Source organism: Rattus norvegicus, chromosome 1 (assembly GCF_021556685.1).
Source record: "Rattus norvegicus strain SHRSP/BbbUtx chromosome 1, alternate assembly SHRSP_T2T, whole genome shotgun sequence".
NCBI classification, from domain to species: Eukaryota; Metazoa; Chordata; class Mammalia; order Rodentia; family Muridae; genus Rattus; species Rattus norvegicus.
The window spans coordinates 251803190-251827680 of record NC_141534.1 but is presented as its reverse complement, the minus strand read 5'-3'; the positions used below and the strand labels follow the sequence as shown (position 1 = coordinate 251827680).

At 38.9% G+C, this 24491-nt stretch overlaps 1 protein-coding gene across 17 annotated transcripts in view; it reads right to left on the bottom strand.

Annotated features, from left to right (window-relative positions):
• The window catches only part of Cyp2c7l1 (cytochrome P450, family 2, subfamily c, polypeptide 7 like 1), an 81549-nt gene that overhangs the window by 4894 nt on the left and 52164 nt on the right, over positions 1 to 24491 (bottom strand). For all 17 annotated transcript variants that reach the window (XM_087609432.1, XM_087609426.1, XM_087609415.1 and 14 more), the window contains 2 exons: positions 14706 to 14847; positions 635 to 822 (listed from right to left, as the gene is read on the bottom strand). In XM_087609432.1, the coding sequence (XP_087465558.1) occupies positions 635 to 822; positions 14706 to 14847 (330 nt within the window). The remainder of the gene's footprint in view (positions 1 to 634; positions 823 to 14705; positions 14848 to 24491) is intronic.

Below are 24491 nucleotides of genomic sequence, written 5' to 3'. Positions count from 1 at the left end.
GTCACAACGAAGAGAAACTAATAACACAGGATACAAAAAGTACATACAAAAGAATTAGCTCACATAACACTTTAAATTCCACATACATTTACATGCATATAAATATAAGTAAACATTTACATTGGGATAAATTTAAATTCAACAGAGTGAATAAATAATTAAGCAGATAGAAAGAATGTCAGAGGCACTTAGAGAAATGATAACAGAAGGATATTTACCATTCATAAAAACTCTAAGTAGATATGAATGGGCTACTCTATGAAAAAGAAACATGGCATAGAGAAAATTAACATCCCCAATACATAAATGAATGGCATTGATAAATTAAAGAATTCAGCATTTCATTTTGTTTTCAAACTTGGAGATTTATTTCTCACAGTCATAAAAATTTCAGAAAAGACTTTTGGAAAATTGACAAAATAGTGAAATATTCACAGAGAAATACCTAATCTTTGCAAAACAGTATGTGGAAGGCTAAGCGAATGTGGCGGTGTCAATACAAAATATATCTGTGGCTGCAGTAGAGCTGCCCTTTGGATCATGAAGGCAGGCACAGATATATCAGAGGACTGGTACCATACTATGAACCTAGAAGCATCAAGAACTCGGAGGCTCAACAAAGAAAGGAGCTTACCTTTGGGATGAGGTAGTTCCTGAATTTAATGTCACAGGTCACTGCATGGAGCAGGTTGGTCGGGACAAAGTTGATGAATCTCTGTACCTCATGAATCATGGCATCTGTGTAGGGCATGTGACTTCTATCCTGCATGCAGGGGCTGCGATATCTGCCAATCACATGGTCAATCTCTTCCTGGACTTTAGCTGGTTGGTCATAGTAAAAAGCAGGAAAATGTGGGGAAAGTGACAGGTTTGTCATAATTTCAGGACATACAGAGTTCAATATAAGTATGCCAAAAGAAATATTTAGACAAAACAGCATATACTCATTATTTTGGAGTCATGAGAACAAAGAAAATATAAGTAATTAAAATATCAAATAAAGCAGTATAATTAGTCAACATATTTTAGTCCTTGGTTAAAGTTATTAGTGTTAGGTTTTAAACCCAAAATTCATTCCAGACCTGTGCTATTTCCCTTTTGCCCCTGTGCTAGTATCAGAGGCTCTGCTCTGGATCCAAACAAACTCAACCCGCACACAACCTGCAACTTCAATCACCAGGTATTCTGACACATCCACAATCACAGATGAGACTCCCAAACCCCAGCCCAATACCTGGTGGAACCAGATCCGTGGACCCTGCATTGCAGATACCCTGCCCAGTGAGAGACCTGCATTCCTTGAGGTTTACACCTGTACCTGGAGTATAGCCTCTGCTCTGGATCCCAATCCATGTGGACCACACCCCAGTAAGCTCAAACCCCCAGGGATTCTGACTCATTCAGTCTCACAGAATCACAAGCTCAGAGGCTCACTGGAAGAACAGGCCAGGGGCAGATATGCCAGTTAACACCATAGATAAGTAGATGGCAAGAGGCAAGCTTAAGAACATAAGCAACAGAAACCAATATTGCTCACAGCATGAAAACCCATTTCTCCCATTACAGAAAGCCCTGGATACCACAATACGTCTATTAAGCAAGATTCAGATCTAAATTCTCATCGCATAGAGATGATAGAGGCCTTGAAGGACATAAATAACTCCATTAAAAGATACACAGATAAACAAGTAGAAACCCATGAAGAGAGAGCACAAAAAAAACCCTTAAAGAAATAGAGGAAAAGCCAATCAAACAAGTGACAGAATTGAACACAACCATCCAGGATCTGAAAATGTAAATAGAAACATTAAAGGCAACACAAAGGGAGACAGCCCTGGAGATGGAAAACATAGGAAAGGGTGGGAGTTACAGATGCAAGCATCACCAGCAGGATACAAGAGATAGAGGAGATAATCTCAGGTATAGAAGATACCATAGAAGATATCAACACACAGTCAAGGAAAATACAAAGGGTAAAAAGCTCCTAACCCAAAACATTCAAAAATGCAGATGCTTCAGTCATTCCTAAAATGGGGAACAAAAATATTCACAGGAGTAAATATGGAGACAAAGTTTGGAGCAAAGACTGAAGGAAAGACCATTTAGAAAGTGCCCAACAGGAATCCAGCCCATATACATACAGCCACAAAACCCAGACAATATCGCTGATTTCAAGAAGTGCATGCTGGCAGTAATCTGATATAGCTGTCTTCTGAGAGGCTCTGCCATAACTTAACAAATGCAGAGGAGGATGCTTACAGACAACTATTGAACTGAGAAAGGGGTCCCAGTTGGAGGAGTTGGAGAAAGGATTGAAGGAGCTGAAGAGGTTTGCAGCCCCATAAGAACAACAATGCCAACCAACCAGAGCTCCCAGGGATTAAACAACCATCCAAAGAGTACACATGGACAGACACATGACTCCAGCTGCATAATTAGCAGAGGATGGCCTTGTTGGGCACCAATGGGAGGCAAAGCCCTTGGTCCTGCCAAGGCTCAACCCTCCAGTGTAGTGGAATATCAGAATGGGGAGATGGGAAGGGGTTGGTTGATGGGTGGGAGAACATCTTCATAGAAGAAGGGGGAAAAGGGTGGAATAGGGGGTTTCTGGCCAGGAAACTGGGGAAGGGGATAACATTTCAAATGCAAATAAAAATTGTCCATTAAAAAAATCTCAGAACAGAGGCTGGTAGAGAAATAGGAACATTCCTCCATTCATACCAATACTATCCAAACTACTCCCTAAAATAGAAAAACAGAGCACTACCAAATTCCTTCTATGAAGCCACAATTATGTTTATACCTAAACCACAAAAACACCCAACAAAGAAAAAGAACTACAGACCAATTTCTGTTATGAATGTTGAGACAAGAATACTCAAGAAAATTCTTCAAACCGAATCCAAGAACACATCAAAATGATCATCCATCAGGATCAAGTAGGCTTCATCCTAGGGATGTAGGGATGATACGATGTACAGAAATGCACCAACTTAATCCACTCTATAAGGAAACTCAAAGATAAAAACCACATGATCTTTTCATTAGATGCTAAGAAAGCATTTGACAAAATTCAACACCCCTTCATGATGCAAGTCCTGTAAAGATCAGATATTCAAGGCCCATACCTAAATATAGTAAAACCAATATAAAGCAAACCAGTAAATAACATCAGACAAAATGGAGAGAAACATGAAGCAATCCCATTAAAACCAGGAACTAGACAAGACTGCACACTCTCTCCCTACTTATTCAATATTTGAAGTCCTAGCCAGAGCAATCAGACAATGAAAGGAGGTCAAAGGGATACATATTGGAAAGGAAGAAGTAAAAATATAACTATTTGCAGGTGATATGATAGTAAACTTAAGAGAACTCAAAAGTTCCAACAGAGAACTACTAAGCCTGAAAAACAACTTCAGCAAAGTGGTTGGGTATAAATTTAACTCAAAAAAATCAGTAGCCTTCTTCTACTCAAAGGATAAACAGGCTGAGAAAGAAATTAAGAAATGACATCGTTCACAAGAGTCATAAATAATATAAAATACCTCGGTGTGGCTTTAAGCAAGTAAGTGAAAGATTTGTATGACAAGAACTTCAAGTCTGTGAAGAAAGAACTTGAATATCTCAGAAGATGGAAAGGTCTCCCATTCTCATGGATTTGCAGAATTAATAGAGTAAAAATAGCCATTTTACCAAAAGAGTCAATGCAATCCACATCAAAATTCAAACCCAATTCTTCACAGAGATAGAAATAGCAATTTGCAGGGGCTGGGGATTTAGCTCAGTGGTAGAGCACTTGCCTAGAAAGCGCAAGGCCCTGGGTTCGGTCCCCAGCTCCGGAAAAAAAAGGAAAAAAAAAAGAAATAGCAATTTGCAAATTCATTTGGAATAACAAAAACCCAGGATAGTGAAAACTATGCTCAAGAATAAAAGAACTTCTGGGGGAATCACCACCTCTGACTGCAAGCAGTATTACAGAGCAATAGTGATAAAACCTGTATGGTATTAGTATAGAAAAGGCAGGCAGATCTGTGGAATAGAATTGAAGAAAAGATTTTTTTCAGCAAATGGTGCTGGCTGAACTGAAGGTCAGCATGTAGAAGAATGCAAATCGATCCATTCTTATGGCCCTTACAAAATTTAAGTTCAAGTGGATCAAGTAACTCCATGTCAAACAAGATACACTGAAATTTATAGAAGAAAAAGTGAGGAAGAGTTTTGAATACATGGGCACTGGGGAAAAATTCCTGGAAAAAAAAAACTACCATGCTCTACGGTGAAGAATTGACAATGCGACCTCATAATACTGCAAAGCTTCTGTATGGAAAAACACACTGTCATAAGGACAAAACAGCAAACAACAAATTGGGAAATGACCTTTACCAATCCTATATTCAGTAGAGGGCTAATATCTAAAATATACAAAGAATTCAAGAAGTTAGAATCCTGACAGCCAAATAACCCCAGTAAAAATGGGGCACAGAGCTAAACAAAACATTCTCTCCTGAGGAATAGCGAATGCCTGAGAAGTACCTAAAGAAATGCACAACATCCTTAATCATCAGGGAAATGAAAATCAAAACAACCTAAGATTCCACCTCATACCAGTCAGAATGGCTATGATAAAAACTCAGGTGACAGCAGATGCTGGCGAGGATGTGGAGAATGAGGAACACTCCTCCATTGTTGGTGGCATTACAAACAGGGACGAACACTTTGGATATCAGACTGGAAGGCCCTCAGAAAATTGGACATTGCATTACCTGAGGACCCACCTATACTTCTCTTGGGCATATACCCAAAAGATGATCCAGCATACAACAAAGATGTATGCTCCGCTCTGTTCATAGCACCCTTATTTATAATAGCCAGAAGCTGGAAAGAACCCAGATGCCCTTCAATGGAGGACTGGTTTCAAAAAATGTGGTACATCTACACAATGACCTACTACTCAGCTGTAAAAAAATGACTTCATGAAATTCATAGGCAAATAGAACAAAATAGAAAATATCATCATGATTGAGGTTACTCAATCACAGAAAAAACAAATGGTATGCACTTGTTAATAAGTGGATATTCGCCAAAAAGCTCGAATTACAAAAGATGCAGTCCAGGGACCACATGAAGCTCAAGAAGAGGGATGACCAAAATGAAGATAGTTCACTCCTTCTTAAAAAGGGGAACAAAAATATTCATAGTAGGGGGTACAGAATCACAGTTTAGAGCAGAGACTGAAGGAATGGACATTCAGAGCCTGCCCCACATGTGGCCCGTATATATACAGCCACCAAAACTAGATGAGATTGATGACGCTAAGAAGTGCATGATGACAGGAACCAGATATAGATTTCTCCTGGGAGACACATCCAGGGCATGTCAAATGCTAGCAGCATACTACCGAACTGAAAACAGGACTCCCGTTGGAGGAATTAGAGAAAGGATTGAAAAAACTGAAGGGGCCTGCAGCCCCATAAGAATTTAATGAAAATGAAGGTACAACATACCCAAACTTATGGGACACAATGAAAGCTGTGCTAAGAGGAAAACTCATAGCTCTGAGTGCATGCAGAAAGAAACAGGAAAGAGCATATGTCACCAGTTTGACAGCACACCTAAAAGCTCTAGAACAAAAGGAAGCAAATACACCCAGGAGTAGTAGAAGGCAGGAAATAATCAAACACAGAGCCGAAATCAACCAAGCAGAAACAAAAAGGACCATAGAAAGAATCAATAGAACCAAAAGTTGGTTCTTTGAGAAAATCAACAAGATAGAAAAACCCTTAGCCAGACTAACGAGAGGAAACAGAGGGTGTGTCCAAATTAACAAAATCAGAAATGAAAAGGGAGACATAACTACAAATTCAGAGGAAATTCAAAAAAATCATCAGATCTTACTATAAAAGCCTATATTCAACAAAACTTGAAAATCTGCAGGAAATGGACAATTTGCTAGAAAGATACCAGGTACCGAAGTTAAATCAGGAACAGATAAACCAGTTAAACAACTCCAAAACTCCTAAGGAAATATAATCAGTCATTAAAGGTCTCCCAACCAAAAAGAGCCCAGATCCAGACAGGTTTAGTGCAGAATTCTATCAGACCTTCATAGAAGACCTCATACTAATACTATCCAAACTATTCCACAAAATTGAAACAGATGGATCACTCCCGAATTCCTTCTATGAAGCCACAATTACTCTTATACCTAAACCACACAAAGACCCAACAAAGAAAGAGAACTTCAGACCAATTTCCCTTATGAATATTGACGCAAAAATACTCAATAAAATTCTGCCAAACCGAATGCAAGAGCACATCAAAACAATCATCCACCATGATCAAGTAGGCTTCATCCCAGGCATGCAGGGATGGTTTAATATATGGAAAACCATCAACGTGATCCATTATATAAACAAACTGAAAGAACAAAACCACATGATCATTTCATTAGATGCTGAAAAAGCATTTTACAAAATTCAACACCTCTTCATGATAAAAGTCCTGGAAAGAACAGGAAATCAAGGCCCTTACCTAAACATAGTAAAAGCCATATACAGCAAACCAGTTGCTAACGTTAAACTAAATGGAGAGAAACTTGAAGCAATCCCACTAAAATCAGGGACTAGACAAGGCTGACCACTCTCACCCTACTTATTCAATATAGTGGAGCATACTATCCTCAACAATAAAAGGACTTCAGGGGGAATCACTTTTCCTGAACTCAAGCAGTACTACAGAGCGATAGTGATAAAAACTGCATGGTGTTGGTACAGAGACAGACAGATAGACCAATGGAATAGAATTAAAGATCCAGAAATGAACCCATACACCTATGGGCACTTGATTTTTGACAAAGGAGCCAAAACCATCCAATGGAAAAAAGATAGCATTTTCAGCACATGGTGCTGGTTCAACTGGAGGTCAACAGGTAGAAGAATGCAGATTGATCCATGTTTATCACCCTGTACAAAGCTTAAGTCCAAGTGGATCAAGGACCTCCACATCAAACTAGATACACTCAAACTAATAGAAGAAAAACTAGGGCAGCATCTCGAACACATGGGCACTGGAAAAAAAATTCCTGAACAAAACACCAATGGCTTATGCTCTAAGATCAAGAATCGACAAATGGGATCTCATAAAACTGCAAAGCTTCTGTAAGGCAAAGGACGCTGTGGTTAGGACAAAATGGCAACCAACAGATTGGGAAAAGATCCTTAGCAATCCTACAACAGATAGAGGCCAAGATATATCCAAAATATACAAAGAACTCAAGAAGTTAGACTGCAGGGAGACAAATAACCTTATTAAAAAATGGGGTTCAGAGCTGAACAAAGAATTCACAACTGAGGAATGGTGAATGGCTGAGAAACACCTAAAGAAATGTTCAACATCTTTAGTCATAAGGGAAATGCAAATCAATACAACCCTGAGATTTCACCTCACACCAGTGAGAATGGCTAAGATCAAAAACTCAGGTGACAACAAATCCTGGCGAGGATGTGGAGAAAGAGGAACACTCCTCCATTGTTGGTGGGATTGCAGACTGGTACAACCATTCTGGAAATCAGTCTGGAGGTTCCTCAGAAAATTGGACATTGATCTGCCTGAGGATCCAGCTATACCTCTCTTGGGCATATACCCAAAAGATGCCCCAACAAATAACAAAGACACATGCTCCACTATGCTCATAGCAGTCTTATTTATAATAGCCAGAAGCTGGAAAGAACCCAGATGCCCTTCAACAGAGGAATGGATACAGAAAATGTGGTACATCTACACAATGGAATATTACTCAGCTATCAAAAACAATGCCTTAATGAAATTCATAGGCAAATGGTTGGAACTGGAAAATATCATCCTGAGTGAGGTAACCCAATCATAGAAAAACACACATGGTATGCACTCATTGATTAGTGGCTATTAGCCCAAATGCTTGAATTACCCTAGATGCCTAGAACAAATGAAACTCAAGACGGATGATCAAAATGTGAATGCTTCACTCCTTCTTTAAAAGGGGAACAAGAATACCCTTTGCAGGGAATAGAGAGGCAAAGATTAAAACAGAGACAGAAGGAACACCCATTCAGAGCCTGCACCACATGTGGCCCATACATATATAGCCACCCAATTTGACAAGATGGATGAAGCAAAGAAGTGCAGGCAGACAGGAGCCAGATGTAGATCTCTCCTGAGAGACCCAGCCAGAATACAGCAAATACAGAGGCGAAAGCCAGCAGCAAAGCACTGAACTGAGAACAGGACCCCCGTTGAAGGAATCAGAGAAAGAACTGGAAGAGCTTGAAGGGGCTTGGGACCCCATATGAACAACAATGCCAAGCAACCAGAGCTTCCAGGGACTAAGCCACTACCTAAAGACTATACATGGACTGACACTGGACTCTGACCTCATAGGTAGCAATGAATATCCTAGTAAGATCACCAGTGGAAGGGGAAGCCCTGGGTCCTGCTAAGACCGAACCCCCCAGTGAACCTTATTGTTGGGGGGAGGGCAGCAATTTGGGGAGGATGGGGAGGGGAATACCCATAAAGAAGGGGAGGGGGAGGGGTTGGAGAATGTTGACCCGGAAACCGGGAAAGGGAATAACATTCTAAATGTAAATAAGAAATACTCAAGTTAATAATAATAATAATAAAGAACAACAATGCAAATCAACCATACTTTCCAAGGACTAAACCACTCCCAAAGACTACATGGACTGACTTATGGCTCCAGTTGCATATGTAGCATAGCTTGGCCTTTTTGGCCACCAGTGGAAAGAGAATCCCTTGGTCTTGCCAATGTTGGACCACCAGTGTAAGGGAATGTCTAGAGGGAGGAAAAGGGGGAGCTGGATATGGAAGGGAGCACACTGATAGAAGAAGGGGAGGGAAGGGGATAGGTGGCTCATGGCCTGGAAACCAGGAAAGGGAATAACATTTGAAATGTACATAAAGAAATATCAAAAAATATTTAAAAAAAGAGAAGGAAATGTGTGGGTTGAATAGACAAAGAAGACATTAAAGTAGTGGGTTTTTGGGGAGCATTCTGGGTAGAAGGGTTTTCAGTGGGGTGAGTGGTGATGTGACAAAGGATAATGGAGGAGAAAACAATGGGAATTCATTATATGTATGTGTGAGATGGTCAAAGAATAAATACATCAAAAATGGAAAGAAAATAAAAAAATAGAAGTATCACTATATAATCCAAACCCAGAAATTCAAATAAGCTACTATGTTTCTTTTTTTAATTTTTTATTATATATTTCTTTACTTAATTTTCTTTTTTTGAATTTTTTATTATATATTTCTTTACTTACATTTCAAATGTTAGTCCCCTTCTGGGTTTACTGTCCATAAGCCCCTATTCCCTCCCCTCCCCCTCCCCCATACGTGTATTCCCCTGCACAAGGGCTTTCCCTTCCACTGGTGCACCAACAAGGCTATTCTCTGCTACATATACAGTTGGAGCCCTGGGTCAGTCCATGTATAGACTTTTGGTAGTGGTTTAGTTCATGTAACCTCTGGCTGGTTGGCATTGTTGTTTTTAGGGGTTGCAAACTCCGTCAACTGTTTTAATACTTCCTCTAATCCCCCCCCCCCCACAAGGGAGTCCTATTCTCAGTTCTGTGGTCTGCTGTTAGCATTGACCTCTGTATTGGACGTGCTCTGGATATGTCTCTCAGGAGAGAACTATATTCAGTCCCTTTCTGTATGCATTTTTTTAGTTTCATCAATCTTATCTAGTTTCAGTGGCTGTATATATAAGGGCCACATGTGTGTCAGACTCTGATTGGCCATTCCTTGAGTCACTGCTCTAAACTTTAATTCCATATCCTCTCCTATGAATATTTTTCCCCTTTTAAAAAGGAGTGGGAGCATCTGCACTTTGGTCATCCTTCTTCTTGAACTTTCTGTGGTCTGTAGATTGCATCATGGGTAATTTGGGCCTTTTGGCTAATATCCACTTATCACTGAGTGCATACCAAGTGTGCTTTTCTGTGTATTGAATATTTTCAAAAGCTTTCTCAGCATCTGTGGATATCATGTCAGCTTTCCTTTAAGTTTCTTTTCTAGTGGATTATGTTGATCGATTTCCATATACTATATCATCATTGCATCCCTGGGATGAATCCTACATGATCATGATGAATGATCAGTTTGATGTATTCTTGGATTCAGTTTGTGAAAATTTTATTGAGTATTTTGTATCTATATATGAGGGATATTGGTCTGGAGTTCTCTTTCTTGTATGGTTTTGATTAATTCTTGCCTTCTATTCGTCTTGGATGTATTTGCTTCTTTTTATTCTAGAGCTTTTAGGTATGTTGTCCAGCTGCTGATGTATGCTCTCTCCTGTTTCTTTTTGCAGGCACTCAGAGCTATGGGTTTTCCTCTTAGCACAGCTTTCACTGTGTCCCATAAGTTTAGGTATGTTGTGTCTTCATTTTCATTACATTCTAAAAAGACTTTAATTTCTTTATTTCTTCCTTGACCATGTTGTCATTGAGAAGAGCAATATTCAGCTTCCACGTGTATGTGGACTTTCTCATGTTTTTGTTGTTATTAAAGACCAGCCTCAGTCCATGGTGATCTGATAGAATGCATGGGATTATGTCAATATCCTTGTATCTATTAAGGCCTGTTTTGTGATCAAATATATAGTCAATTTCAGAGAAGGTATCATGAGGTATTGAGAAGGTATATTCTTTTGTTTTAGGATGAAATGTTCTATAGATCCATTTGGTTCCAAGTTTCTGTTATTTTCACTGTGTCTACATTTATTTTCTGTTTCCATGATCGCTTCAATTGATGAAAGTGGTATGTTGAAGTCTCCTACTATTATCCTGTGCACTGTAATATATGTTTTGGGCTTTAGAAATTTCTGTTCCTAAGATTCCTGTGCTTGCCTCTCGTTATCTGGTTATCTCTTATGTTAGTAGGTCTTGCGGTCCCTGACTGGAGCTTCTCTGTCCGGTGGACCTGAGAACCTTTGAGTCTGTGATCTTCGGAGTGAGAGAGTTCCTGGAAGACCAGCTCTCTGTGGGCATGTTTTGGGTCAGAGAGCTATGGGGCAACCCCTGCTCTGGGCTTAGATGGAGACTGAAAGGGTACTGTCCTAGTCTGTGCTACGTCTCCTGTGCCCATGTGCTCCCAGAGTATGTTTCCTTAGATAGTCAGTGGGGAGAAAGTGTGATATCTCCTGTGGGCTGTGGGTTTAGTAGGGAGAGTGCTCCTTGCAGACCAGCTCTCTGTGTACAATTTTATTGTCCATAATGCTGTGGGAAAAACCCAGCTCTGGCACAGATGGAGACTAGAAGGGTCCATTCCCAGACTGCACTGTGGCTCCTCAGCACTGTGCATTCTGTTGGATCTCTCCTTGGATAGAAAATGCGGAAGATAGTAGAGTCTCACCTGTGGGCTAAGGATTTAGAAGGGATAGTGGTACTGATGGACCAGTTGTCTGAGGGCAAGTTTGTGTCTGAGGGCTGTGAACTGTCCTGGCTCTTAGCTGCTTGCTTGTATTCTAATTAGAGGCAGAAAGGAAGTAGATCTGCAGGTTGTGGAAGGTGAGGAAAAATAGGGAAGAGAAGAAGGAGGAGAAACCATAATTATATAGTAGGTGAGAAAAAATAATTTTCAATTAACAGAAAAAAGAGCAGATTAAATTATAATTCTTTGTTAAACCAATATTCATTGTTAGATTAATTTTAATCACAAAATATTATTCATGATAATAAAGATTTTTCATTGTCATGAAAATAAATTGTGATTATCTTTCATTAGCACATTTTGATAATTGGATACATTTTTATTTGTAAATTTGCATTCCTTGATAAAGAATTATACTTAATATTGAGATAGATTTTTTTAAGATGCTGGGAATTATACTCGAGTAATGGGAGCTTTAGGCTACAGAATGTTTCCTTTCATCTCCTTTTTCACTCACACCTACAGCACCAATAATATAAATACTGAATTTGGGACGTAGTAAACCTGGGACCCAGGAACCTCATTGATACCCTCATTCTCTTTGATGAGTTATTCAGACTCCTGGAATCCATGACTTCCTGTGACATTGCTTTAGATCATAGAATAAAAAACAATCTCACAGATTCAGGAAGACCTGAAAAATGGGGGAAGGAAACAGAGGTCTCATTTGGATTTTAATTTATAAACTTACCAGAAATCCATTTCTCTTGAAAATTCTGATGTAGTCTCTAAGAGAATAGTTTACATTTGACTCAGGGATCTCCCTGAAGGGTTTCACACTTCTATTCATGAGTCCACATAAAGAGAAGACTCATGAAACTATGAACCTGTGTCTTTGGTGGATGTTTTTAATCCATTCTGATGAATACTTGGAAAGTCTTTTCTACTAGGATAGTAAAATATGGAACAGTATTAACACTCTATGTCTAGAGGATTGAGCCTAAAGCTTACATTCATGGAACAAATCAGGGAAGAGGCACAGATAGAAGGAGAATTCAGGAATCAAATGTTGCCCGTCTCCCCTTTCATACCTATTCATTGCTCATTCCCTGTTAACAACTGATGTCTCAGGAAAAAGACCTCTTAGACAACCCTATACCCTTATTTAAGAATTCAGTGAATCTGGAAGGTAAGTCCTCTGATGAGTGGGAGTAGGAAGGCATTTTCAGCAAGATGAACATGCTCTGTATTACCCTGTTTTCTACTTAAAATTTTATGACTGTTGAACAGTACTAGTCTTTTCTGGTCTGTAGATATACATCCTTAACATGTTTTGATTAATGCATGTGTATCCTTATAACATTTAAGTTTCAATATAATCTTGTTCTTTTTTTCTTAAACATCATATTTTGTTTTAGTAAATTTGAGAAGCCTTATTGTTATCTTCTCATACATTAAAAATATTAATTTTGATCATATTTGTACTTTTTGGAGTAGGAAATGTTAGGCAAAGGAGTGAAGGTGTGTTTCATTTATGCTGAAGCACTTGATCTGATTTAAAGTACACTGTAAAAGAAAACATCATTGGTAGAGATGAAAAACACCATTGTTCAACAGAAGGTTAAGGAAGTGGACTAACAGTGTGGTGTGATTATCTAAATATTCTGCATGGATAGAAACACATCACTAGATAATCTAAATATTTTGATTTCTTGTCAGTGGGTACATTATCTCAATCATAATAAGTTCTTGACCTTCAGGTTATGCTTCAGTGAAGTAAGTTTTCTTTTTTCTATGCTAAAATTAAATTCATCAAAATAAGGACATGAGACAATAAGATTTTAGCTGACTTACAGAGTTTTTAAAGAAAATTTAAAGAATTTTAAGAATGAAAGAATATGTATCTTCTTGTTACAAAAGGACATGAATGTTATGTACTTACTAATAAGTGGATATTAGCCAAAAAAGTACCAACTACCCATGATACAGTCCCCAGAAGTCATAAAGGTCAACAAACTAAAAGTCCCAAGTAACAACACCTCTGTACTACTTGATAGATTGAAGAAAGCAACCCCAAGGGGGAAGGGAAGGAGGGTACTGGGAGAGAAAGGGAATGGGATGGCTGGAGAAGGTAACATGATCTGGTATTGGGTGGGGAATTGAAGCCCTGAGGTCCAGCAGAAAGAATGGAAACAGGCAACCTCGGGATGTTGGAGGTTGGGTGTACCCTACAGAATGTATCAGAGACCTGGGAGGTGAGAAACTCTCAGGACTCAAATTGGGAGCACTAGATGAAATGCCCTACAGTGGGGAGAGGGAACTTGTAGAGCCCACCTCCAGCAGAAAGGCAGGGCATCAAGTGAGGAATGAGTTTGCTATCTCACAGTCAAAAACCGAACCATTAGTCTTCCTGTCTGAAAGAACTGTAAGGATGGAAATGGAGAAAAACCTGAGGAAAAGAAGGGCCAATGACAGTCCCAAAGTGGGACCCATCTCAAGTGAAGGCCCCAAGACCTGACACCAATACTAAGGTATAGAACTCTGACAAAAAATTGGACCATTGTGGCTGCCCTACGAAAGGCCAAGCAGCTGAATGAGTCAAATGTAGATATTTGCACCCAACTGAGAAATAGACACTGCTGACACCTTTGCTTGAATTAGAGAAATCTGGAGGTATCTGAGGGGGAGGGAAATCCTGTAGGAGGAACAACAGTCTCAATTTAACCTAGAACCTCAAGATCTCTCAGACACTGGATCACCAACTAGGCAGCATACACCAGCTGATATGAGCCCCTCAACATATGTACAGAAGAATACTCTGGCTTCAGTCAGGGAAGATGTACTTAACCCTAAAGAGACTGGAGGCCCCAGAGAGTTTAGAGGTCTGATGGGGTGGGCTGTCGGGGGCAGACATTCTCCTAGAGATTAGGGATGAGGGGTATGGGGATGAAGTTTGTGATGTGGAATAGTTGTAGAGTTTACTGGGAGGGGAATAAAATCCAAAGTGTAAAAATAATAAAATAAAATAAAAAAGAAAGGATATGTATCCGTCAGGCAATATATTCTACCCAGGGAACCCAGACACTGAGCAGCAGTTGATTGCTTTTCCTACAGCCAGAATCCATTCATCTCAGTCATGCTATTCATCATAGTCAGTAGCACAAAAAGTGAAGAACTGAGACTTCTCTAACTAAAACAACATCCTGAATCCTGGTATCATCTTTCCAGTATCTTACGGGACCACTTTTGTTCACCACCTGTGTACTTACCTGGAACATGTGGGTACTTCATCAGAAGCAGGAGAGCATATCTCAATGTTGAGCTCATTGTCTCTGTCCCTGCACCAATGAGATCCATGATACTGCATGCCAGATTTTCATGTGAATATTCTGATTGTTCGATGTGGTTTGCCTATAAATAATTTGATGAGGAAATCTAGTAAATTACTTACCAACACATCTTATTACAGTGAATCTACAGTTGTACATTTGCATGTTTGTACAATTTGTACAGTTGAATAGTTGATATTGAAGTTTTAAAATTCAAGAGAAAGTACATAGTTCAATGGCTATTCCAACTGTATAGAAATTCACCGAGTTGAATAGATTTTGGGTATAATTTTTCACATGATATATTTATGCATTTACAAGATTACTTTATACTAAACCTTATATAGTTTTTAAAGTTTTATGGTGATGGTAACAAAGACCCTAGAGTATAGAGTAGAGGAGAAATAAACATATCCTTTTGATTATGATATGTGTGTGTGTGTGTGTGTGTGTGTGTGTGTGTGTGTGTAATTTTCTTTTTCCAACTTTATTAAAGGGGTTTCTTCTGAGGGGAACAGTATAAACATCAGCTGTCAATGTAATACAACAGAATTGAAGCAAAACACTAGCAAATATCTGTTTATTTCTCATTACATGTTCAAAACCTTGCCAATTGTAATTAGAGAAACAGAGAAACATAAACAAAGCTTTGACTTGTCGAACTGATGCATTTGGACTAAACAATACCAAGAAACTAGAGCTTCCAGGGACTAAGCCACTACTTAAAGACTATACATGGACTGACCCTGGACTCTGACCTCATAGGTAGCGATGAATATCCTAGTAAGATCACCAGTGGAAGGGGAAGCCCTTGGTCCTGCTAAGACTGAACCCCCAGTGAACGTGATTGTTGGGGGGAGGGTAGCAATGGGGGAAGGGGCGGAGAGGAACACCCATAAAGAAGGGGAGGGGGAGGGGTTGGGGGATGTTTGCCCGGAAACCAGGAAAGGGAATGACATTCGAAATGTAAATAAGAAATACTCATGTTAATAAAAAAATAGAATAAAATAAAAGGTATTTAAGTCAAAGAAATGAAAAAACAGGAGCATGATTAGAAGAGCCCCACAACAGTTCTGGGCCACAGAATCACAAACAGTATACCTAGCAGTTATAACGCATGTGCCTACTAATCATCTACATGGTTCTGATAAAATCGGATGGCTTGGTGTAGAAAAGACAGACCTAAGGCATTTTAAAGAGACAATGATGTGACAAATATGGGTCTATTTTGACTTTTCTGCATACAGGGAGACATCCAGTTAGACCAGCACCATTTATTGAAGATGCTCTGTTTTTTGCATTGTATATTTTTGCCTTCTTTGTCAAAGATCAAGCGTGTGTAAATGTGTGGTTTTATTTCTGGGTCTTCAATTCTATTCCATTGATCAACCTGTCTATCTGTGAACTAATTCCATGCAGTTTTATCACGATTTTTCTGTAGTAGAGCTTCAGGTCAGGGACGGTGATTTCCCCACCATTCTTTTATTGTGAAAAACTGTTTTCACTATTCTGGATTTTTTGCCTTTCCATGTGAATTTGAGAATTGATTTTTCCATGCATTTGAAGAATTGTGTTGGAATTTTGATTGGTATTGCACTGAATCTGTAGATTGCCTTTGGTATGATGGCCATTTTTACTATAATAATTCTGACAACCCATGAGCATGGGAGATCTCTCCATTTTCTGAGATCTTTGATTTCTTTCTGGAGAGAATTGAAGTTCTTAATAAAAGAGAGCTGACCACCCAAGAGTGCAGACATCCTGAGATTGCAGGACAGACTGTCACCTCTGCACATCTCTGCCAACATCCCTGGTACAAGGGGAAACTGCACATGCCTCTGGACAAAGGGATATAGGAACACACAGCCGCCAGTACCCGGGGTTCTGGTCTGTGCCCAGGACCAAAGTGAAACGGCCAAACAGCCCACTGCACCCAAATCCCATTGGGGAGGGAGCTGGACCCTCAGAAGTATGGATGCTCCTGAGAAGTCGAAGGAGAATACCCTCTCCAGACCCAAAGGTAATTGCATAGTGCCAACTGTGCCCTCTGGGTGCAAGGACCTATGAGCAAGCAGGGAGTGGACCCTTTGATTCCTGCCAACGCCTAGAGCTGGAAGACAGTCTCCAGGAGTACTGCCACAGCTGAAATCAGAACACCTGTTCTCAGGAAAGGGTAAAAGAAAACAGGAAAACATTTCAAGAGGAGTGATGACACAGCGGCCTACAGCAGGGTCAAGTCACTCTCAAAAACAGCAAAACAAGCAAACACCAGAGACAACCCAATGGCTAGAGGCAAGTACAGTAACACAAGCAACATAAACCAATACTACTTGGCATCATCAGAGTTCAGTTATCCAAACAAAGAAAATACTGAATACTCAAACACACCAGAAAAATAAGATTTAGATTTAAAATCACATTTTTGAAGATGGTGGTGGACTTTAAGAAAGACATAAACAACGCTCTTAAAGAAACAGGAACACAAGTAAACAAGTAGAAGCCCTTAGAAAGGAATCACAAAAATCCCTGGAAGAGTTACAGGAAAACACAAATAAACAGGTAAACAAATTGAAAATGGAAATAGAAACAATAAAGAAAGCACAAAGGGAGGCAACTCTGAATATAGAATACCTAAGGAAGATACAAGGAGCCATAGATACAAGCATCACCAACAGAATACAAGAGATAGAAGAGAGAATTTCAGGGGCAGAAAGTACCATAGAAAATATCGACACAACTGTCAAAGATAATGTAAAACACAAAAAGGTGCTAGCCCAAAACAAACAGGAAATCCAGGACACAATGCAAAGAGCAAACATAAGGATAGTAGGTATGGAAGAAAGTGAAGACTCCCAAATCAAAGGGCCAGTAAATATATCCAACAAAATAATAGAGGAAAATTTTCCTAACCTAAAGAAAGATATGCCCATAAATATACAAGAAGCCTACACAACTCCAAATAGATTAGACCAGAAGAGAATTTCTTGCAATCACATAATAGTTAAAACACCAAATGCACAAAACAAAGAGAGAATATTAAAAGCAGTAAAAATTGTCAAGTGACATATAAAGGCGGAACTACAAAAATTATACCAGACTTCTCACCAGAGACTATGAAATCCAGAAGATTCTGGACAGATATAATACAGACCCTAAGAGAACATAAATGCCAGCCCATGTTACTGTATCCAGCAAAACTCTCAATTAACATGAATGCAGAAATTAAGATATTCCATGACAAAACCAAATTTGTGCAATATCTTTCTACAAATCCAGGTCTACAAAGGATAATGCATGGAAAACTCCAACAGAAGGAGAGAAATTACACTGTAAAGAAAGCAAGAATATAATTTACTTGCAATGAAACCAAAAGAGAGATAAACAAACACAATTCCACCTCTAACAATGAAAATAACAGGAAGTGACAATCCCTATTCCTTAATATCTCTCAACATCAACGGACTCAATTCCTTAATAAAAAGACATAGACTAACAGACTGGATAGGTAAGTAGGACCCAGGATTTTGCTGCATGCAAGAAACACATCTCAGAGACAAAGACAGACACTACCTTAGAGTAAATGTCTGGAAAACACCTTTCCAATGAAATGGCCCAAAGAAACAAGCAGGAGTTTCATTCTAATATCAAATAAAATTGACTTTCAACCAAAAGTCATTCAAGAAGATAAGGAGGAAACTTCATATTCATCAAAGAAAAAATCCACCAAGATGAACTCTCAATCCTATATATCTATGTTCCAAATGGAAGGGCACCTACATTCATAAAAGAAGACTTACCTAAGCTCAAAGCACACATAGCACCTCACATGATAATAATAAGTGATTTCAACACCCAACTCTCATCAATGGATAATATAAAATAGAGGAATTTTGAATGACTGAGAAGCACCTAAAGAAATGTTCAAAGCCCTTAATGGTCAGAGAAATGCAAATCAAAACAACCCTGAGATTCCACCTCACACCAGTTAGAATGGCTAAGATCAAAACCTCAGGTGACAACACATGTTGGCAAGGATGTGGAAAAAGAGGAACACTCTTCCATTGCTAGTGGAATTGCAAACTGGTACAACTCTGGAAATCAATTTGGTGTTTCCTCAAAAAATTGGAAATAGACCTAAAGACTCAGAAATACCCCACTTTGGAATATACCCCAAATATGCACCATTATGACATAGGGACACATGTTCCACTCTGTTTTAGTGGCCTTATTTGTGATAGCCAGAAACTGGCAACAATCCAGATGTCTCACGACAGAACAATGAATACAGAAAATGTGGTTCATTTACATAATGAAGTACTACCAGCTATTAAGAATGAGGAAATCCTTAGCAAACGCAAGGCCCTGGGTTCAGTCCCCAGCTCCGAAGAAAAGAAGAAAAAAAAAGAATGAGGAAATCCTGAGTTTTTGCAGGCAAACCCTCAAGAGACTGGAGGCCCCAGGATGTTTAACGGTCTGGTGGGGTGGGTGAAGTAGGGACATCCTTGTGGAAATATAGCAAGGGGGAGTGTAGGGTGGGTGGGTAGGAGATATGGGATGTGGAATTCTATGGGGTAGACTGGGTGAGTAATAAAATATGGATTATTAAAATAAATAGATAGAGATAGATTGATAGACAGACAGATAGATAGATAGATAGATAGATAGATAGATAAATCAAAAGAGGCAATGATGTCTTATGATGTGCACTCATCCCATGTGAAACAAACTCTAAATAATTGGGCTACTCAAAATAGAATTATACCCCAAGACTGATGGGATTGGTAACAGCTGTACTAGATGCTGGCCCTGAATTGCAGTGGTTGTCATGGTTAAGAGAAGAAGCCAAAAATGTGGCACAACTCAATAGAACTAAGGAAATTAATAATGTAGTGAGGGATCAGTATATTACTGAAGGTTATTATGCTAATATACAAGAACAGGTATAATTTGAAGATGCAATCACAGAACTATGTTATTTAGAAGTTTTAAGAACTTGGAACAAATTTGAGAATCCAGATAAAAAACATTTCTAACTTGTTTACAAAAATTATGTAAGGCTTAGGATAAGAATTCACTGTTTTTTTTTTCTTTTTACAAAGATTGATCCCAGTGGTAAACATAATCATATCTAATCAGAATCAAGGTGTTGGTAGAGAACCTAAAATTCAATAATTGGAATTCAGAATGTGGAAAGTTATTACACCACTGAAATCATAGAAAATGCCCAAGGATGAACAAAAAAAAAAGAATACAAATGATATTGGTTCAAAAGTGTACTATCCTAGACACCCCAAGATCTCTCAGACACTATCCCACCAACCAGGCAACATACACCAGTTGATATGAGGCCCCCAACACATGTAAAGTGGAGGACTGCCAGGACCATATTCAGTCAGGAAAGATGCACCTAACGCTCAAGGATTGGAGGCCCCAGGGAGGAGCAGGATGTTGGGGTGGGGGAATGAAGACATCCTTGTGGAGTGGAGGGGAGGACATTTGGTATGTGAAACAATCTGAGGATGGACTGGGAGGGGGATAAATTCTGGAGTTTAAAAAAAATAAAGAAAATATGCAATTAACATAGATGATGACATTGCTCAGCTGTTATTATTTTTCTATGTTAACGATAAAGCTGTTCCAGTTGAAAGATCAGAAGAGTTTGGAATTACAGGAAAACATGAATTCTTGCAAACAGTTATTAATCACCAGAGTCCAATAATAAAGTCACAAGTGAATGATATTGAAATAGAAGATGTATTGCATACAGAAGCCAATGTAACTATTATTTCACACAAATCTTTGGTTTCATAATGGCCACTTCAAAAAAATATCTAGGTATTGGAAAGTCACCTCACATAAAACAAACTTGTGATACCTTACACGTGTGGGACTAGAAGGTTAAATAGGAAAGTTAAAACCTTATATGACTGACAAAGTCCTGGACTTATAGTGATGACTTTCAGTACAGCCCTGGGGAACTCATATTAATATTCTCTCAATACCAAATACAGTCCCTAAAATTAACGGTGAAATGGAACATACTCCTTGGGAAATTACAGAAAAATAACATCCAAAACAACCATATACTTTGCAGTTTATCCAAACAGAACACAACAAGGACTGAGTTTTCAATTATATAAGAAAGTATTTTAGAAAAGATTTTCTTGGTACACAAAGTAAAAATATTCTATGTTTTGGGTAATCACTAAAAATTGTCAAAGAGCTTATAGAAACTATTTGGGGGAAATTAACAACAATATCTTAAAAGCAAGCATCTTTAGCTTATAAAAAGCACTAATTGAATTCTGTGTTTTGGAAAAGGAACATCAATTATTTAACCACCTATAATCTATTCTGATGTAAAAATTTGGGAATGCCTAGTTATACGTCAGAAACTGATAGAAGGCCCATATAATTCCCTTCAAAAATCAGAGTGTTATGTAATTATCATTGAATTATTAGATTTTCCTGAAACTCTGAATATAATTACTGATTCTAAATATGTAGAGTTATTTTAAATATAGAAACAGATGGATTTTAGTAGATAATTCAGAATTATCCTTGTTATTTAAGCAAATGCAATAAGCAATCATAAATGGAAACTATACATCATATTAACCATCTTCTATCTCATATATACAAGCTTGCAAAATACTTTGACAAAAGAAATGAAAACGCTGATCAATTGTTAGTAGGAAATATATTGGTAGCCCCAAAATATCACATTTAATGTCAGGTTAACAGTAAATGTTTAAAGAAAAACTTTTCTATCACCTGGAAACAAACTGAGGTAATTACAATAAAATGTTCTACTGGCCCTTTGTATAACCCAACTCCACTTCCTGCTGGAATCAACTTTAAGAGTACCAAAACAAATGACAACTGGCAGATGGACATGTTTCATCTCGTAGAACTAGAAAATTAAAGTTTATACGCCATACAAAAAAAGAACAGCAGATGAAATACATGGGGTTATAGAAAAAACTGGAATTAAATCATCCTGTGGACTATAAGAATGTGTTAACATCAGAGAATGTTTTGTGCTAAGGACATGGACTTGTTTATATTTTTCCAAAAAGAAACTATGAATACTAAAAAACTAATAAAGCTCAGAGTTAAGCATGGGAGATATTCTGGAAACCTTGACCACTGATCCCAAAAGAGGAAAGAACAGAGCCTAACAAGTCACTGCTTTCTTCTGCAAGTAGGAAAAGCCTGAATGAGAAACATTTACCATGTATTTCTGACAGACCTATGAGCAGGGTTTTGATCTCCTGCATTACAGAGCCATCCACAATGCTGAGCAACAATAGGACTGTGAACTGGACTTTAAAACAGACTCTTCTGAATATTACATCTTGAATTACCAAGTTGAGACAACCCAAAGGTTCACAAAGGTGTGGGCACAGACTAAAACACTGCAGCAAGGAACTCCATAATAGAAGATTATAGAATATCAGATAGTCTCTACATATAAAAGGTTCAGGAAGCAGAATCCATGTTACAGAAAAGAAAAGCATCACTGCTAGGTTTTTATCTCAGTTGTGGATAGGATACTGAAAGGTCAACAGAAAGACCACATCAAACACCTAAGAACCCTGGAAAGGACATTGAGAAAAATGGAAAAGCAGCTTCAAAACTGCATAATCAGTAGCTAAAACAAATGACAGGAAATAGAAGGTGCTTTAATTTGCAAAGTTATCCCTTTAATGGATGACAGATGGCTAGTCAACTAACTCTTTTCGAATTATTATTCTCTAGAACTGCTTCATACTATGACCTTTAGTGTCAGTTGCCTCTTGGAATTCTGGGAATGGGAGAGGTTACAAAAACATAACAGAGGCTGAAAGGTGACTAGTAATATTGGACACTAGAAAACTGAACAGGTCCCGCAGATCCCTGAACCCAAATCCTGTGGGGGCGAAAGTGGGCCCTCAGAGTGTAGACACTCCTGAGAACTCAGAGGAGACAACCACTTTCTGCCCACATTTCTGACCCAAGAGGAAATCACCTAGTGCCATCAGTGACCTCCGGGCAAAGGGACCTAGAAGCAGTCAGGGGCAGGACCCTTCAGGTTTCTGCCTGTTCCCAAGATTGCCTAAACACCCAAGAGTAGAGGTAAGACCATCTTTTTGCTCCAAGCAACCTGCCTGGTAAACTCAGGACACACAAAGGCAGAGGTACTCTGGGACAGTGCACTTCTAGTTTCTGACTGTTTCCAGAACTGAACTGAACTGATGCCACAACTGAACCCCCAGAAGCACAGATAATCCTAAGACCTCAGAACAGACCTCCACTTCTGCACACTTCTGTTCACATACCTGGACTCAGAGGAAACTGCATGGTACTTCTAGATACAAGAATATATGCGCAGTCAGCAGCAGGAACAGAGGTTTCTGCCTGTGCCAGGAACTGAACTTAACAGTTCACACAGTTCACTGCACCCAAATTCCCTAGGTGAGAGAGCAGGGTCCTCAGAAGTGTGGACACTCCTGAGAAATCAGAGGAAACAACTACTTTCTGCCCACATTTCTGACCCAAGAGGAAATTGCCTAGTGCCATCTGTGCCCACTGGGCACAGGAACCTGGGAGCAGTCAGAGGCAGGACCTTTTTGGATTCTGCCTGCATGGAGAGTAGAAAGCCAGTCATGAGGAGCACTTATACAATGGAGAGCAGAGCTCTTTGTTCCCAGATCAGGATGAAAGAAAACAGGTTTACAGGAGTGCTGACACACAGGCCAACAGGGAGGTCAAGCCACTGTCAGAGACAGCAAGTCAAGCTAACACCAGGGACAAAATGATGGCGAGAGGCAAGCAAAGGAATTTAAGCAACAGAATCTAAGACTACCAGATATCTTCAGAGCACAGTACTCCAAACAAAGCAAGTTGTAGATATACAACCATACCAGAAAAGCAAGACTTAGATTTAAAACTAAATTTTATGATGATAATAAAGGACTTTAAGAAGGACATAAAGAACTCCCTTAAAGAAATACAGGGCAAGATGAATAATAAGAAGGAATTAAAGAGGAAACACAAAAATACCTTAAAGAATTACAGGAAAGCACAACCAAACGGGTGAAGGAATTGAACAAAACCATCCAGGATTAAAAAAATGGAAATAGGAACAATAAAAAAGCACAAAGGGAGACATCACTGGAGATAGAAAACCTAGGGAAGAGATCAGGAGTCATAGATGCAAGCATCACCAATAGAATACAAGAGAGAAAGGAGAGAATCTCAGGGGCAGAAAATACTTTAGAAAACATTGGCAAGAAAATCAAAGATAATGTAAAATGCAAAATGCTCCTATCCCAAAACATCCAGGAAATCCAGGACACAATGAAAGCATCAAACCTAAGAATAATAGGTATAGAAGAGAGTGAAGACTCCCAAATTAAAGGGACAGTAAATATCTTCATCAAAATTATAGAAGAAAACATCCCTAACCTAAAGAATGAGATACCAATAAACATACCAGAAGCCTACAGAACTCCAAATAGATTGAAACAAAAGAGAAATTTCTCCCATCACATAATAGTTAAAACACAAAATGCACAAAGCAAAGAAATAATATTAAAAGGAGTAGGGGAAAAAGGTCAAGTAACATATAGAGGCAAACCTATAAGAATTACACCAGACTTCTCGCCAGAGGCTATGTAAGCAAGAAAATCCTAGGCAGAAGTCATACAGACCATAAGAAAACAGAGATGCCAGGCTAGGCTA